At 39.3% G+C, this 18,806-nt stretch overlaps 1 protein-coding gene across 1 annotated transcript; it reads left to right on the top strand.

The window, feature by feature from the left end:
- Nucleotides 1-12,372: 12,372 nt before the first annotated feature.
- Nucleotides 12,373-17,272, top strand: LOC148012595 (UDP-glycosyltransferase 83A1-like). Its single transcript, XM_087669092.1, has 3 exons — nt 12,373-12,834; nt 12,934-13,265; nt 15,931-17,272. Exons 1-3 carry the CDS (start codon nt 12,653-12,655, stop codon nt 16,965-16,967), a joined length of 1,551 nt encoding a protein of 516 aa, XP_087525218.1. The 5' UTR covers nt 12,373-12,652; the 3' UTR covers nt 16,968-17,272.
- The last annotated feature ends 1,534 nt before the right edge of the window (nt 17,273-18,806 follow it).

Here is an 18,806-nt window from a genome sequence, read left to right as displayed (position 1 = left end):
GCTCTATGTGCAATGACAGTCTTTAAGATCACCACATGCTATACATCTCGGTATGAAAGTCAAAAACGAGGAACTTCAGGGTTGAGGAAAAAGGTTACTTTTTCAAACAACCAAATGAAGTTACTTTTGTTTCTGCAGTCAAAGTTTGCTCCAACATGACAGCCTTGGTGCAAGTGTTTTGAAGATATGCTACAAGAAGGACATTTAAAGGAGGAAGCAGAGTTGCTGCAAGATATGCCTCTTGCAAATAATCTTGGTTGCTTGGATGTCAATGTTAAATTAATGCAAAAGACATGGTGACATATTGCTAGCACAGCAATGCTTTGACAAAAATTATGCTCATGTCAGACTTTTATAAAAGTGCTGGAATGCGGGAAGAAGCTAATGAGATACAGAAGATGCGACAATGTTCCATGAGATTACATAAGAAGCTAGGAGAAGCTTTTGTTGAAATTGTCCACAGACTCTATGGTTTTGTGGCAGGAGACAAAAGCTGCATGGATTCTCAAGACATATACACAAAAATCAAGAGATTGGAGTTTTAGATAAATGAGGAAGGTCGCTTGCCTAATTTTGACATGTGAACAAGAAAAAGAAAAACTAAAAACAGAGGAGAAAAGGAAGGGGAAAAGAGACTAATTCGGGAGAGAATTCGAATACTAAATGGAGGGAAGAACTGATGCCAGAGGAAAGAAAGCGGAAGGAAATCTTGAAGCGCGGGAAAACATAAAACTTCAGCACCGTGAAGGCAATCCTGTGATTCGTCGCCACCTGGAAAGTCTCCCGCTTCAGAGCTTTGATTCGATTTTAATTCTTGCGGATGAGAAGCTGGAGGAGAATGTTGTCATCGCTGATTCACGTTCCCTTGCAACTCTTCTTTTAATTCGTGACATTCAGGTACGAAAAGGATCTTTGCCTGAAGTAAATGCGCCTCCAAAACTTCCAGAACGGATTCTATTCTGTGGTTGGCGACGAGACATACATGACATGATCAAGGTTCTAGATGCATTTCTTCCCAGTGGTTCTGAGCTCTGAATTTTCAGCGATGTGCATGTAGAAGAAAGAGAGAAAAAGCTCTTGGAAGGAAATAGGAGCTGAAGGGATGGGAGTAAGGGGATTGATCCGAAGAAAGACAGGTGGAGGAAAGAGGAAGGAGCCGAAATCGAGGGAATCGACCTCCAGATGAAGATGACAACTAGGAAGAGGAAATTGTGGTAGTAACAAGTCGAAGGAGGCTGATGAAGCTCTGCAAGATGACGATAGGGGAACGGATGAAAAACATAAAGTATCAGAGGTGACTGAAGGTGACATTGTGGAGAAACAAAGACGATGAAGCGAAAAACCAGTCAGAGAATCGGCCGCCAGGGAACATAGGGAACCAACGGTCAAGAAACGCATTCATCTTCAATTCTCCATCGGAACGATTCTTTCTGGATTGGCAGTCTGCATTATTGTTTCTCCTCAGGCTCAAGGAGAGCATACACAACAAGAAGAGTTGTAGTTTGCTGGAGTGCAGGCTGAGAGGGTGGTACAGAGCTATCAAGCTCCCCCAAAATAGCGTCTAAATCCTCTTCTTCCTGTGCAGTTCTTGGGCAACAACCCTCCCCGTTTTCTTTCCTGCTTCGCTTCCAACATCCTCTAGCTTGACAGGAGAAGGCAATTATGCAGCAGAGTCCTGTAACTACCTCGTCGGTACAAGAAAGCAGCCTCTGCTGCTTCCTAATCGTCGCTGCCAAATATCCACTTTGATGTTCGTACCTCTGTTCACGGAAAGAAACAGAAAAGTATTGAGATAATTAAAAAGGGGCATCCATCACACTCGAAAATTCCTCTCCATGACAATGATGGCACCATAGCTGCCATTGGATTGGAGCCTTAATTGCAGGCATGCTATTATATTCTTCCTTTGGCTGAACTTGCATGGGAAGAGGGATTGAAACTGGAGTTTGGCATATGCTTTTCTGAGATACAATGTTTCTCCCCAGGCAACTCTCAGATTAGTTTTCATGGACTACAAGCAAATCCATCAAACCGAACATTGCCCAAGTTTCAGAAGAGTCCTCCTATCAATGACAACATTGCTCTCTACTTTTTGCCAGTGGTAAAGAAAGTCACACACGCTTATACATACCCCTGGTGAAAGCCCTCTAACTCATATACTTCAAGTGTTTGTTGCAGCTGTTTAGAGATGGAACAAAGCAGCACCTGTTGATGACACACTTCTGCATGAAGTACATGAACAAAATTTCACCCAGGTTTATGGGAGTTCAGCAATGCTGAGGTAACGAAGACTAATTGTGAACCTTCTGCTGTCTACCTTTGTTAACGGCGTGAAAGATTGAGCTTGCTTAAGAGCCTTGGAGTAAAGCCAAAAGTTACATGTTGAAGGACTTGAACAAAATTTGTTTGTTGGCAGTTTCTTTGTTGTAACTCTATGAACTTGATAAGCAATATAGTGTTCTTTGGCATTAAAAATTGAGATCTTCTTGTTAGCCTCTTTCCTTGCTGTATCTTGAACCCCGTGTTCTGCAGCTCTTGCACGAACTCTACGACAACGCTATTACCATCGTCCTGCTTCAGAGCTTTAGCTTCACATCACTTTGTTACGTAGTTTGTACAAACCAAGATGTATCTATTCTATTTTCTTTTGCTTGGTAGATCAATGGGGCCCACAAAATCAATTCCCCACTTCTCGAACGGCTTTAGGGGAAGAATGGGTTGCAGGGGCATGGCACTGGATTTGGTAGGCTTTTCCATTTCCTGACAGGCATCACGCCATTTGCAGTAATCATAGGTATCCTTCTGGAGAGTTGGCTACCAATATCCTGCAAGTAAGGCCTTTCTAGCTCTTGCTTCTCCTTAAGTGTCCACCACAAGGCTCGTCATGGCATGCTTTAAGAATAATTCCAATCTCTTCTCCTGCCACATATCTTCGCAAGACTTTGTCCTTGCCTTTCTTGTACAGAGCACCTCCCAACAGGGTGTAGGGGGTTGATTCCAAGAGAAGCTTCTTCTCACTGCTTGAGATACCCAAGGGGATACTATTGGGTTGCCATGAGATTGGCTATGTCTGTGTACCATGGGGTAACTGTTTTGACAAGAAAAAAGGAAGCATCCAGAAGGTTTGGATCATCTTGCTCTTCTTCATCATTGCTTTGAGGGATTTGCGATAGATGATCAGCCAGGACATGAGAGCGACCGAGTTTGGTAATCACTTCAAAGTCAAACTCTTGAAATAGAAGGAGCCATCTCATCATTCTTCCCTTCACATCGGCCTTGTTCATCAGGAAGGACAAGGCTTCATGGTCCACGTAGAATTTTAAATTCTTCGATAGTAGATAATGTCAGAACCACAAGGTCAAATGGAGAAGGAGTGGGAGATGAGCTCCTAGACTTAACCTGAGCTAGACTGAGCTCAAGCTGAGCTAGATGAGAGTAGAATGGAGCTGGAGGAGTAGTGCCATGCCTGATTGGGCTCTGATACAATGTTAGAAACTCGGATCTAGGACATGGCTATGACAAAAGCTATGGAGGTTGAAATGGAAAGTAGAGCCTCATGAAAACATTGACACTGACAAGTCAAATTGTCACACAAGTGAATTAGGTTCCAAGATTGAGACTTGGACTCACAAACACAATCTTGTGTATTGACAGTGACAAGGATACTTTACTGTAAAGAAAAAAGTACTATTATTGCATTAGAAAATAGTGCAAGTACAATGCTTTATAGAAATTGAATGGTAGCACTTCTCCTACTGTGCATATGGGATTCTAGTCATGAGCCCTCACTGCTCCTTACAAAGGAACTGAAGTAGGCGTGGTTGCAAATATCTCAACATTTTGTTGGATATCAGAAGTAGATTTCACAAGAGCTGGGACTTGGACAATCTTTTGGAGTGTGGCCTTCCCCTTTGCATTGGCTTCATAAGGGCTTGTAATCCACATACCTTCGAGGAATTGGACAGTTTGGTGAGATATGACCATTTTCTCCACATTTATAGCACTCCGCCTCTGATCTATGGCCACCTCCAGATTGTCATCCTCTATAACTCTGAGAGGGGAATCTCTTTGGACCAAAATTAGGCCTAAATTCCCTAGGCTTTGATCCAATATCATGCATTGTTATTTTGGATTCCAGCAAATTGAATCTTGCATCTTCATATTTCTTTCTTCTTTCTTGCATTTCAGAGAGCAGATATCCTCTCTATGGTTCTTCCTCAAATAGTATGAACAGAAGGCTCCAGGAATGGTTGGTTTTTCGGGTACATTTAATGGCTAAATGTCTTGCTTGATGGCACTTTCTGCACCATGTATTCAAATGTATCACACTCTCCCACTTCTTGTAGGAGTGGATATATTGACAGTATTCACCTTCAGTGTATGTAGTTGTTCTGTAATCACATCAATAAGCTCTTTCTTGGTACTTCCAACTGAGTTGGACATGTATTCTTTCAAATTTTCATCTCCTAAAGTACTTGTAGTAGGGTTTTGGGAAGCTTCTCTGATTAGTGCATACAATGGTTGGATTGCTCCAGAGGGTACTCTGTTTTGGTTTTGATTCAAAGCTCATGTTGAGACTTGGGATTGTTGATTCCAATGGGTAGGATTTCACTGTTGTTGATCGCCATTGGAGGAATTTTTTGAGACCACTGTTGTTGTGGTTGAACCATCATTTGAGACATTGTTGTTTGCGGCCATTGTGGATTAGGTACATTGTGTTGCGGCATTGTTTGCATCTGGGGGTAGGGGTAGGGAACTATCCCTACGACTGCATTTGGTGAGTACACCATTCCTGGCATGGGAGGCGGTAAGAATCCTCTTCTTGAGGTCATTGGCAACCTTGCTTCAACTTTGTCATATAGTCTTTCACCTTCCACTACAACTTGCAGGATAACTGGTCTTCTCAAATCCACGAACTTGCCAACTTTTGGTTGTAGGCTCTCTAAGAAACACTTCTTTCTGGATGCATTCATCCAAATGATGATTGGTCCATCTCCTCAGGAAGGATTCCATTCGTGGGACATAAGCTTCTACTCTTTCTCTAGAGGACTTAGGTTCATGAACTCCTCTCACATCGGCTCTTCAAAACCTTTGCCCCTGAATTTAGTGAGGAATTCCAACTTCAGGTCGCCCATCTGCCAAAAGTTCATGCTGCTTATCTCTCATATCAGTGAAACGTCGTGCCTTTGAAAGTGGTGGGGAATATTGCTAACCAATGCTTTGGGGGTTCTGGCATTGTTAGCCACACATGCTACCAGAAACTCTACTACATGAAGATCAGGATCTTCATTGTATTCTCCCTTAAAAATGGGCAATGGGATTACATTTGTTAGCCTGTCATCAATATTTTCAAGACGAGTTTGGCTAGGAAGGGGACCTTGAGTCTCCATGGGGACTTCTGTAAAGAGTGCTTTTAGGGCATCAAAGGAGTCTTGTGCTATAAGCTCATTTTCTGGCCTTGATTTTTTCCTTCTCTCTTCTCCCTTACCTTTGGACTCATTCTAGTGCTTGCCTCTTGATTGCATCATTCATTAGGGGGTTGGCTCCAACCAGTTGGTTTGTACTCAACATAATAGAATCAGAGGGAGCTTTAGTCTTTGTGGGACTCTCTGGTCAACATCTCTTCTACTTCCTTCTTATTTATGTCTTTGAATTCAGCTTTCAAACCACTGTTAAGAGGGAGGTATTCCGTTTTGAAGGTATCAAACTCATTATTCTGAGGATCATTGTTGCGTCATCATCATAGTAATGGCAACTTCTAATGGTTTCAATAGTGTATGTTTTGAAGAACACTCTGTCTACCAATTTCCAATGGGTTTCTAATTGGACAAACACAAGACCAAGCATCCCACATGTCCTGCTGTTGAGCATCTATGAATAAATTCCAACTCTTTTCTTTCTTATTTTTGTGAACCTCCACTAACGACGACTCCTGAAGCTTCTTCACGATCTCCCACTTGATGATGTATGGAAACTTCTTAATGAATGTCAAATCTTCCATGGATGGTCATTCTCTCTATTTCTGCACTTTAGTTGTTCCCAAACAATTTTCCACCAAGATGCACATCTCTGTTGCTTCAACTAAAAGAGGAAATAGTCCACCACATAGAGCCTATGTTTCCACCATTGTGGGATGAACTTCTTGTGGAAAGTGACTTTGGCAATGAGAATCTCCAATTCTTCAATGGAAGAAGCAACTTTGCAAACATCCATTGAATTCTTCTCTTCTTGGCAATGCCATTTCCTTCATTTTCAGCCTCTTTTGATGCTTGTTGATGGCAAATTTCCTCGACTGCACACCAAAAACATGAAGTCCCAAAAGGAACACCGAGGAATTAGGGTTTCTACTGCAAGAAAATCTATCTTGTAACATCAACAACCATCTCTTTCATCTTTTATACATTCACAACAAAGAAAATAATACCATGAACAAAAAAATTTCACGCAGCTTCATAAAAACAATTGTCCCACGACTTTAACTTGAGCAAAATCCATCATTTTCTTCATAGAGTTCATCAACCAACAAAGAGAACACAAAAGAAACACCACTTTTAATGGAAATAAGATCACATAGTATTCATATTCATTGTATTCATGGTTTTCTCTGACAATCTCTCATAGATAGATACATTGTTTTGGCATAGAATTAGATCTCTCTCTCTCTCTCTCTCAATAGTACATCATCTCCTCACTAGAATACTCAATAATCACTCATAATAATCCCTCTTTGGCTGTGGATGCCCCTTCCAAAAGGTATGTTTGATATGAAAGGTCACTAGAGCCACTACAATGACTCCTCATAACTTACTACTGTCACTTCACTCTAATCTTCTCTTGAGTCTTCAACAGCTACTTCTTTCACTTCCTTGAGCTCTTTTGAAGTTGCATTCACCTCTTCCCAAGGCTAGAAAACTTTCCTAAATTCACACATACATTCCATAGTAGAACACTTACAGAAGCATATAGAACAGAACAGAAACAGAGGCTCTACAAAGGGTTACAGAAGGTCAACAGGAAGCATCGGAACCACATAACTCACACTAAAACCATTCCAAACTATCAAAAACCATTCAATGAGATTTCAAAAATTCTTAACTTCCATCAATCATTAATCCATGCTTCATACAGAAGAAAAAAAGAAGCTAATTAGAAGTTATAAGAACCTCAACATAACAAATCAGAACATCATAAAGCCTCATATTTCTATTGTAAATAATCATGAGCTTCCAAAACATGATCAATCTCGTCCAAAATATTCTCAAACACTTCCAAAAAAACTAGTCATCACTCAAAATCCATCAAAAATCAACCATTTAGCCCTCGAAAACAACAAAAATCAATCAGAAAATCAAGTCATTTCAACATTCAACAAAGGCCCACTTATCTTGAAGCTCTTTAAAATTTTAGTGAGCTATGAATGTCATGTACAATATTGAAATTTAATATCTAAAGTATCCACTCATCTAGAATGGGCCATCCCAAAGAATTGAGAGATGGACAAAGAAGAGATTCAAGAGAACCATACAAAGTAATTGATGTAGACACTATATACATAACCTTATAGAAAAAAATATTTAACAAACATATCAATTACTTTCCAATCATCATTGTCTTACCCACATCCACATGTAGAGCTTTGTATCTAAGATAAGCTTCTCAAAGATTCATTCTCAAACAAGATTTGAAGGTAAAATGTATGACAATAGAGTAGAAGTAAAAATCTCAAAACATATGAAAAGTTAAGAACATAAAAGTAGTGACCTAAAATTTAAGCTAAATTATTGTCAAGTTGTCCTAGGAGGTGGTTTCAAGTCTTCACACCATATACATGTTGAGCTGATGCAAGAAGATCACCATATACATGTTGGACTAATGCAACAAGATCACCATCTTGAGACTCCCGAAACCCAAGCAATCTACACTTCTGATGATTTTGTAGTACACACTGAAGACAAACTTAATGAGTCCCATTGTTAGAAGTTTTATATAGACCCAGGAATCCTTCTTAAACAATGCTCCTTCCCATTTTCTATGCTTAACCTTTGTATTATGTACATAGTAGCATATATGAAATTATTGGGCCATCTTTGTTGACATGTAGATGCCATTAGAATGGCTTTGAGAAGAATACCATATAGAAGGATGGGAACATGATTAATAATACTCTTGAATCATAGAGATATGGATATGGAAGAAAGTCTACAGAAATTGGGTAATGTATAGAGAAGTTGGGGATTGTGTAGCTATGGTTGTGTGAGCATAGAAAGATGAGAAAATTTGTGGAATGGAAGTACTAAGAGAATGACTGTGGAAGAAAGAGAGAAGTTGGGTGTTGTGTGGCTATGGCTAGGAGAGGCTGGGGGCTTTTTTTCTATCATTATGCCTTTAAGAAAGATAGAAACTAGGTGTTATGTGCCTATGCATGGGAGAAGATGGGAGTTGTGTGGCTATGGCTATATGAGCATATAAAGATGATAAAATTTGTGGAATAAAGATACTAATGATCATGGGAGAAAGAGAGAAACTAGGTACTCTGTGGCTATGGCTAGGAGATGCTAGGGGCTATGTGGCTATGGTTGCATGAGCATAGAAAGTTGAGAAGATTTGTGGAATAGAGGTAACAAAATGATGAAATTGAAAGCATGTCTTGCAAAAAGACACCAAAAAATGCTTTTTTTTATAAAACTATACATGACATAAGAATAGGTTTTCAGGGGAGGAGGAAAGCCCTTTTTAGAGGGGGAGGAAAATTTTTAACTTTTGGTTCAGTTTTTTGGAGGCGTAGTGGGACCCACTTGATGTAGGGTGGTCAAAGTTTGGGGGGAGGGGGTGTAATATAATGGGACATAGGGGAGCAAGCCAATAAGTGTAGAGATAAGAGAGAAAAGGAAATGGAAAAAATATGCACACCACCCCCTCTCCTACTTGCATAGACTAGAGCATAGGCTATTAAAATGCATCAACTAGTGTAGAATATGCATACACATTCAATAGACATGGGTATTGGCAAAAACAATGCCCAATGCATGCAAAAAGGGGGGGGGAGGGGGGGGGGGTATATGCATATTCATGTAATGCATGAACAATCTAGTAGTGCTACATATAAATTCACATTTATAGTGCCATGAAAATTACAATTGGATTATAGATAAAAATATGTGTGAATATCTGTTTATCCTTTGCAAAATACATGCAACCCTGGAGATGGGTCTCTAAATAGGTTCCTAAGCATGAGCTTAGACACACCCATAAGTTGTTTCAAAAGTTCAAAAAATGTGTCAATATGGCTATCTATGGGTCTAATTCCTTTTAATGCGCATATACATATACACACACATGTATATATAATATACACACATATGAGATGAAAAAGGGTTTAATTAAAAGTGACATCAAAGAAAAAAAGACAAGTTATGGTAGAGAAATAATGAGATGGAGAGCATCACCCATTCTTCTAGTTGTTCACATGAAGAAGTAGGAGTGAGAGAATAAGAGTATATGATTTGAAGAAAGAATAGATTAGAGATCGTTTAAGTACCTACTTTAGAAATCTTGTCAAAAATTAATTGGACATGACCAACACTCTATATAAATTGTTGTACTTATATTTGCAATATATGCATTGTAGTTTACATTTCTAACTAAGGTGGTCTAAAAAATAGACATACTTTGTCTATTTTGCTTCAATATACTAGTATCATTTCAATGTATATAACTAACACCTATTTTATTGTAATTGGATTGAGTATATAATGCATCGTTCAATAAACAGGAATTCAACCATTAATGCACTATTTAATATACATTAGTTCAACCATACACTTATAGATTATATAATGCATGCAGAATGCTAAAATATAAAATTTATGTGAATTAAGGTGAATTTTCATTATATAAGCTGCCTAGTAAGACCATCGATTTGTCCATAAGTTAATAGTCATATGTTAAATATGCTAGCTAGAACATCACACAACTAGTAAAATTATTTTCATTTTATGATGCCTTACACACATACAAGAGAAAAACACAGATTTTGTCTCATATACATTAAGATCACTTTTTAACATAAAACTTGGAGGAAATTTATTTTCAAAATTTTTAGTGAGAGCAAATTTGTACCTTATTTTCACAAGTTCCCTTCATCTTGAGTTGCACAATACATATGTGGAAAACAATTATCATAATATCTCACTTTGATAGAACATGTGTAGAGCTATTATTCCATTCAATGGGCTCTATTATACCGAACCATGCATAGCATTGTCTAAACTTTAGAACATCTTCTTATTTTTATAGATGATGATGGAAGTTTAGTTTTCCAAGAAGGTGCATGAGTAGGATGGGTAATATGATGATCTTTAATGGATTTGAAGATACTTTTGTGACTAGAGTTTAACTATTTGATAACATTCTCAACAAACATATTTGAGGTGCAAGAATTTTGAGGGATAAGACACTAATAAATGATAAAAAGTTGAATTTATTTTTTTCAAGCTATTCAAAATCTATGATAGTGCCTGATCACAAAAAGTAACATATACTACAAAATATGTCTCACATGTTTTCCTTGTTAGGCACAAATTGGTTCGTTTCTTTATACATTTGTCAAAATTTTAGGTAAGAAAAGACTAGAAAAGATAAAAAAATGAATACATTGAGTTACTTTGTCTATTTTGCTTAAAGATACTCATATCGCTTCAATGTAGTGGTGATAACTAACACCTATTTTATAGAAATTAGATTGAAATGGTCATGGGTGACTAATTTTATGTTCAAAATTCATTGCATTGAGAGAAACTACAATGTTCTTTTAGATATACATTAATTCAACCATAGGTTATAGGTTATACAATGCATGTACTAAGGTAAAATATACAATTGATCTAGTGAAGTAAGGTGAATATCTATTCTATAAGCTAGCAAGGCCATCAATTCATCCATAAGTTAGTACTAGGTTTTATGTGCTAAGTATGCTAGCTAGAGCATCACACAACTAGTAAGGTTATTATGGTTTTATGATGCCTCACAAACTAAGCAAGAGAGGAACACAAATCTAGTCTCACAATTATTAACATCACGTTTTAAAATAAAATTAGGAGGAATGTTCCTTTTTACAATTTTAGTAAAAGCATTGTACCTTGTTTTCATAAGCTCCATCCACCGTGAGTTGCATAATACACGTTTGGAAATCAATTATCATAGTATCTCACTTTAATAGAGCATGTGTAGGATTGGTAATTGACTCAATGGGTTTTATTATACCAAACGACACATAGCATTGTCTAAACTTTGGGACATCTTATTTTTACAGATGATGATGGAAGTTTAGTTTCCCAAGAATGTGCATGAGTAGGATGGGTAATATGAGTACGACCTATAGTGGTCTTGAGGACACTTTCCTCATTACAGCTTAACTTGTTGATAACCTTCCCAGCAAACATATTTGAGCTAGGGAAAAACACACAAAACTATTAACACATTAATCCTTATTGTTTTGTGCACACAATTGTCACTAATTGTATTATTCCTCTTCTTTGTCGTTTGCATCAGATTTGACTAGATGCATGGTAAGTTTCAATCATTAAAGAGCACTACTTCTAGCACCTAGGATCCACTTTGTTCCTTCACATTTTATCTTTTCTAATCATTTATTGCCTAGATTTTTTACAGATGTATGAAGAAATAAACCAATTTGTGACTAACAAGGCAAACACCTAAGATGCATTTTGTAGCATGTTACTTTTTGATCAATTCCAAGTGGCACTATCGCAGATTTTGAAGTGCTTGAAAAAAACAATTTAACTTTGTCTCATATATTAGTCTCTTATCCCTCAAAAGTTCTTCCCTAATCACTTATCCTCAACAAAGGTTTATGTTTCATCTAGTTTCTCATATTAATCCACAGAGTTTTGAAGTAAGGAACAAAGGTAAAGTACACTAGTAAGATGCAACTGTCTTCTAATAGAGGAGAGAGAAGCAGCTTCAAAATCCGAAAAGGGACATATCCAATAGCAAAATGTATGTTCTCCTTCAACAGGAAAAAAAGTTAAACGAATCTTGATTTACGAAAATTTGAACTTGAAATTTACTAATATTAAAAGAATAAGGGATTTTATAAGACAGAAGATTCAAAAATGTATGGATTCTAAAAGCTTAATTGAATTTTGATTTTCTTTCCGAGGAATCTTTGAAAAGATTCTAAATGTTTGTGCTAAGACACAAAATTAGCCAAAGGGTTTGTAACTCTCGCTAGGGTCCAGCCGTCAGAGAAAATCTGACCAATCCGGAATCGGATCCAGTCGTGTGGTCTCTGACACTCTGCGAATACTAGAAGATGCCGGGTAGCGTGCAACCAGACTGGAGACAAGTAGAACGAGTGTGTGCCGGCCGTCCCTGGGAACCAAACGGACTGCAGACGGTTGTCTGGGAGTGAGGTATTGCAACCAAGTTTTAGAGGGTGTGGAGATGTCCGCACAGCATGGACGGATTCTCGATGTGAAAAGGGCTGGGGGCGACATTGTCACCGTGCGTACCTCAGAGTGAACGCCGAGAACTAGCTGAGGGAAGTGCATGGCGCTTCCAGCCAAAGCGGATGCCAAGGATATTATAAGGAGGGAAGAGCAGGGCCATGGCCGCATAAATTTTAGACATTATGGGAGCTGGCGAGGGCCAAGAGGAGAATGGGCGCGCCCCACGGCCACACCTGGTCATGTTCCCCTTCCCTGCCCTAGGCCACATCCGTCCTATGATGCAGCTGGCCCAGTACGTTGCGCGCACGGGCGTCCTCGTCACGTTCGTCAACACAGAGCACAACCACCACCTCATCCTCCGAGCGTCCGCGTCATCCTCCATGCGCCCATCGCCATTGATCTCCTCCCCCTCATCATCAGAAGACCCTGCTGGAGGAGGATTAACAGTACCCTCACATGATAGTATGAGGATGGCCTCCCTCCCGGAGCACCATGGCCTGCCCATCCGCCTCGCGGCCCTGCCGGACGGCCTCGCCCCGGGCGAGGATCGAACCGCCGACCTCGTGAAGCTGGTTCGCAGCATCAACTCTATGGAGCCTCTCCTCCTGAGGTTCCTGCAAGAGATCCAGCCCCCAGCCACCTGCCTTGTCTCTGATCTCGTCAATTTGGACATCCCCGCCATCACCGCCAAGCTCCGCATCGCCAGCGCCTCCTTCTGGTGCCCCAGTATTGCCCTCGCCCGCCTCTTCTGCGACCTTGACCTCCTCCAAATCAATGGAGATGTCACTCCCAACGGTGCCGTTCGCTCACTCTCTCTTAATATTCAATCGTATTTTCTTCCTCGACCTTGATACTCATCTAATTGTTCACTCACTGTGGTTGATCCTCACTAGTCCCTATCATTAGTTATCTCACAAGAGCGGATGTAGCAAGAAAAATACAATCAGTAATCGTCTCACAAGCAGATCTACGGAAATCGTTCATGGCAAATACCAACGTAAGTTCGAGGAACGAGTTACTTTGATCGTCTATTTATCGCTTTCTGATCACATTATGGATTTAACGTCGGGAGGCCACTAGTACGAAGGGTTCCAAAAATAACATAATTTGGGGGACTAGTTGAAATGCAGGGTAGTCGCATGCGTAGAGTCTTGAGTAGACTTTCAAAGTCATGGCAGCCATATTTTCAGGGAGCAAGGAGGCAAAAGAGCATGCCACATCATGTTCACTTTACTCGCAAGACTCCCAAAACGTCTAGTCCAAGCTCTCTGTGGCATCACCCTAAATATGATTGGACCTTGCTTAAGTGTCACCAAATAGCTTGTTGAAAAGTGGGGCAATGCAAATGCATCAATAACTTTGACATGAGCCAATCCAGGGGAATGGTTGAAAGAAAAGACCCACATCATTGTGGGAGCATATTACTTTGATTGTCACAAACACCTATTTTTCATTCAAAATCTTTGGTCTGAGTATACATTAGGGTGGGGAGGCCCATTATATGACATGTGCAAAAAACATCATAACTTGGGGATTAGATCAAAAAATGAATCTCAGTACACTTGAAATCTTGGTGTTCTCAAATGGTAATTGAGACAGGGTCATATTACTATGTCACATTGTGTAACACTATCTCTAGAAAAATCCATAAGTATATTGGTTTCTATGATCTTACACTCATTCATGAACTGCTAATAATCGGTCTAGTTAAGTAATCAAGTTTTGAAATCTCCCCCCACCCCAAAAAAAAGCTTCTAAAACAAAACATGAAAGTAGTAAATTAATAAAAAAGGAGGCTTCACATAGTGAAACCCTTAAACAAGTCACTTGTATATCCCCTTAGCACATGGCCTTAGTGCTACTAACCTTAGAAAAAGGGAGAGCTTGTTAACTCTTCTAGTCATATTTATTGCTTTTATGATATATGAAGAGGCCACTCCATGAATTGTAAGAAGTGATAACATCATCCTTGCTAATTGTTTAGTGTGTGTCTTGACCACATGTTGCATGTTCTTGTCATTCATAGAGCTGAATTGATGCTCACATAAGGACAAGAATTATTACTTAACTTAGATTGTCCCTTAAGAGAACAATGATTTTGGTTTTGGCTATTATTTTAAGTTTCTCTTTGTAAGCTTTCACAGCTTTCGTCTTTCTCCATGTAAACTTGCAAAATGATGTCACTCTTCCAAACCGAAGGAATCAATTCTTTTACCCTCACAAAATTCTAGAATTTCGATTGGTCCAAATATTCAAGATATATAGAGCTCTAGGCCAATTATAAATCAAAGACAGAATAGGAGCATAGACCTCTCAAATGAGAAGCTTAGTTGAATTCTATTAGGGTGAGTATACAACATACTACCATTAACAATTTGATGAGCACATAGTTCTATCTATTTTTTAATGAACAAGGTAGGAAGGTTTTCAATCTCATTCCTACATTGACTCAAATATTGATAGAACTACTACTATCAATACCCACCTTGTTGGCTTATCCCTGATCCTATAGAGATCTTTCAAAATAATGAGCTAAAGAAGTATAAAACCCCTAAACATTCCAAAATTTCTCAAATCTAGATCTATATTGCGAGGGGTCAAGGAACTCAAAGAGGAGGCATCATCTATTAAGTTTAATGACTAGGCTATTGACTCTCATGTGGAAGAGGAGGAAGAGGGACTTGTCAACACTCAACCTAAGAAGCTATGTAGTTGAATAACATAGATAGCAAATTTAAGATGTATGCTTCACTTCTCCTCGATAGTTTCAACAATCTTTAATCTTGTTGTATGAAGTGGATATTTAGCCTTGAGGGTATGATTTTCTTAAGCTTCTACTCCATAAGCGTCCAAATCACTTATGAACCTTGTTAGCAATATTCATAACTCCAACACTTTTGTAGTTTTTGATAGAGGAAAAGACATGGTCACATCATATAACCTTGAATGGAGCTATAGAATAGTAAGCAATATTATTAATAGAGATCCTACAAACTAGGAGAAGTTGGAGCTAAAACTAAGCTTCCCATATACCTTTAATTAGGAGAGACTTGTCATAGCCACATCATAATGATTGCAATTTTTAAGGTTCTAAGGATGATGAATTATTGGGTATAATTCTCAATACTACTGGTTGTGTAGGGGTATGACCTTTATGATTTTTAGCATGAAGATCTCGATGAGAATGTTTTCATAGCATTCAATTGTTGGATCTCCGTTTTAATGATGCGATGCTCGGGGCATCATGTTGATGATAACTATGATTTCTATTGGTAGATTGTTATGACATCTTTTTTCAAGACTATGTATCTGTGCATCGCATTGACATGCCAAAAGTGATCAGTGCCTTGTAATCGATCACTTGTAGCATTTCCTAAGGTATTTAACATGAAGGGCTACATAAAGTTCTAAAGTTCTTGAGCAATTTATTTGATGGTATCTCTTGTGCTTGTTCATGCAGGCATTCCTACCAACCCTTCAGAATTTCTCAAGACTTCCCAACCCGGTGTCCCAAGAATTCGAAGTAGTGAGCTTCCATGGATGTTAGCACAAGATGAAGAGGGTCAAACCTTTCTATACGTAAGCATGGTGAAACGATTCAAAGACATGTGCATGGCCCCTTGGATCCTTTGCAACTCCAGCATTGAGCTAGAGAAGGAAGTTGTGGAAAGATTCCCACAAGGTGCGAACATTTTCCCAATAGGCCCATTATTTGCCTATGACTTTGAGGGCATGCAACCAAATGGCCTGCACTCCCAGGAGGATGGCACGCCTAACATTGCTGACAGAGGTACTTTAAATGGAACAAGCGTGGGTTTTTGGACGGAAGAACATGAGTGCCTGAGATGGTTGGACGGCCGAGAAGCAGCGTCGGTGGTGTATGTGTCCTTTGGAAGCCTAGCGATGTTCAACCAGACGCAACTACAGGAGCTGGCATTGGGGCTAGAAGCAAGCAATCAAGCGTTCCTCTGGGTGGTGAGGGCAGACCTCATGGACGGGACAGCGGCCCGGCTGCCGGAGGGGTTCGAGGAGAGGACACGTGGACGTGGGCTGGTGATCGCGTGGGCCCCGCAGCTGACCGTCCTGGCCCACCGTGCCATCGGGTGCTTCGTGACGCACTGCGGGTGGAACTCGACGATGGAGGCGGTGTATAATGGGGTGCCCACGATTGCGTGGCCCTACTTCGCAGACCAGTACATGGACCGAGAGTACATGGTCAACAAATGGCGGGTCGGGAAGGCTCTGCAGGGGGCTGGTGTTAATGACAAAAAGTATGGATATTGCAATAGTATTGTGAGGCGCGGGTGCATTGAGAAGGCCATCCTCGATGTGATGCAGTGCCAGGACATAAGGCGCCGCGTGCAAGAGCTCGGAGCTCGCGTTCGTGCCAGCGTGCGCCGCGGCGGCTCATCCATGTCCAAGCTAGACGAGTTCATCGCTGACATGTGGCGCATTGCTGGCACCATTCACGCAGCTGGAAGAGCAGTCGAAGACTAGGCTCCTCATTTGCTCTTCCATACTTATCTCACATATAATAAGGGTCATGCCGCAATAGGTCATGCCTAGACTTTTGTGTAAGTCTTATAAGTTAACCCCTTTTATATCAAGTATGAAGCTTGAACAAGGTGGCACATGCAGCTCACTTTACTTGTTACACATTTAAAAAGCATAGCAAATAGTGCATGTGACATTACCCTAAAGTGGTTCATCCATGTCCAAGCGAGTCTTAGATTTCATTACTAGTTTATAAATGGGGCTCATTGCTATTGCTCCTACCAATGTGCTACCTGTACTTCTTATCATTTGGATGGTTTTGTGCTACAACCATATATTATTTGTTTTAATGTCAATGTTATAAGTATTTCTGGCTTAGTTGCTAAGGAAACTTAAAACAGAAATAATATCACAACACATGAGTACCTTTAATCTCAATCTTTCATACTGAATCCCATTCTAATGTCTCGAACTCAAATATTTATCATAGGAAACTTTCAACAAATATCTAGATAGGGAAAATGAAAGAGATTTCCTATATTATTTGTTATAGATTATACATACATAAGACTTTTTTAAACTAGGGAAAAGGGCACCTCTTCCAATAGCACTACATAGGAAATATTTTCCTATGTGAACAATCTATATATGCATAATCATTAACTACCTACATAATAATTCACAATATGGGCAACCTTATACAATAACAATGTGGAAAATATATACCATACATAATGATGATGAATCAATAGAAACATTTATTTACATCTAATAGCAGTGAAATTAAAAGTTATATAGTATATCAAGTCCCAAAATAACAACGCTACCTTTATTGTATTGGCAACACATAGGGACCATGTGCACTCAAAACTACTCTTTCAAGGTAAAGAAAAAAGAGGATTAGGACTTCCCTTTCATTCATCTTTGTTTCAATCTTCTAATCATATGTCATTTGATCCCAACCTCTCTCATGAGGTGACTAATACTTGACTACACATGCGAGCGACATTGCCATCATGCTAAGCAACATTATTTCAAGATCATTGTCTTGATTTCAAGTACTTTTAGCCTACCAATCTTCCAAGTAATCACCTCTTTAGTGATTAATCCTTGATTGAATAGTCAAATCATTCTAACCATGCTATGATCACGCTCCAAGTAGCAAATATGATCCTTCAAAGCATGAAAAGGCATACCATTCCCTACTAAAATTGCAAAGGGTGCCAATGGTCCAAACAAAGCAATTGCAACACTTTAAAGAGTCAAAGGAAGGCTTCTCTTTGCCACACCAGAAAACCCTCAAGCACAATCCATAGTAGAAAACCAAGGATACTCACCCTAGAGACTATATCCAAGTATCATACACTGACTTCAATTATGCTGAGGAACATTTTCAAAGCTCAACACTATACCAATCAATAAGAATAGAAAAATAGCATGCAATACATCCTACTAGCATTAACTTGAAAACCAACTATTGTTGTCTATACTACTAACAATGACACATAACAAACCCATCTATTTAATTATATTTCAAAGTTTATATTAGTGGTGAAGTTTTCTAAACTCATATGACCCAAAAGCATGTCTTGCTAAGATCCAACATCATTATCTTACAAACTACTTGGCTACCTTCTACGTGACTTTCAAGATATCATGGATATCACAACGGTGATAGAGTTTATTTGGAATTTCATGGCACATTGTAGAGCTGCTACACATAATCATGGTATCGTAATCATGCAGTCACAGAGTTCAAAATAGACTCCCTAGGATAGCAACTCAATGGGTTTATTAATAGGCCAAAATATACTGTTGCGAATAGTGGTATAGTGGGAAAAT

Source organism: Lygodium microphyllum, chromosome 27 (genome assembly GCF_053477565.2).
Source record: "Lygodium microphyllum isolate KBCC chromosome 27, Lygodium_microphyllum_v1.1.10, whole genome shotgun sequence".
NCBI classification, from domain to species: Eukaryota; Viridiplantae; Streptophyta; class Polypodiopsida; order Schizaeales; family Lygodiaceae; genus Lygodium; species Lygodium microphyllum.
The sequence above is the reverse complement of the archived record's forward strand: the minus strand, read 5'-3'. Positions and strand labels throughout refer to the sequence as shown.

Bases quoted from the DNA above. Each gene is read 5' to 3' on its own strand.
- LOC148012595 (XM_087669092.1), top strand. From the start codon at position 12,653: ATGGGAGCTGGCGAGGGCCAAGAGGAGAATGGGCGCGCCCCACGGCCA. The intron at 12,835-12,933 runs GTCCGCGTCATC...CTCACATGATAG, and splicing joins CACCACCTCATCCTCCGAGC to TATGAGGATGGCCTCCCTCC. The intron at 13,266-15,930 runs GTGCCGTTCGCT...TTGTTCATGCAG, and splicing joins TGGAGATGTCACTCCCAACG to GCATTCCTACCAACCCTTCA.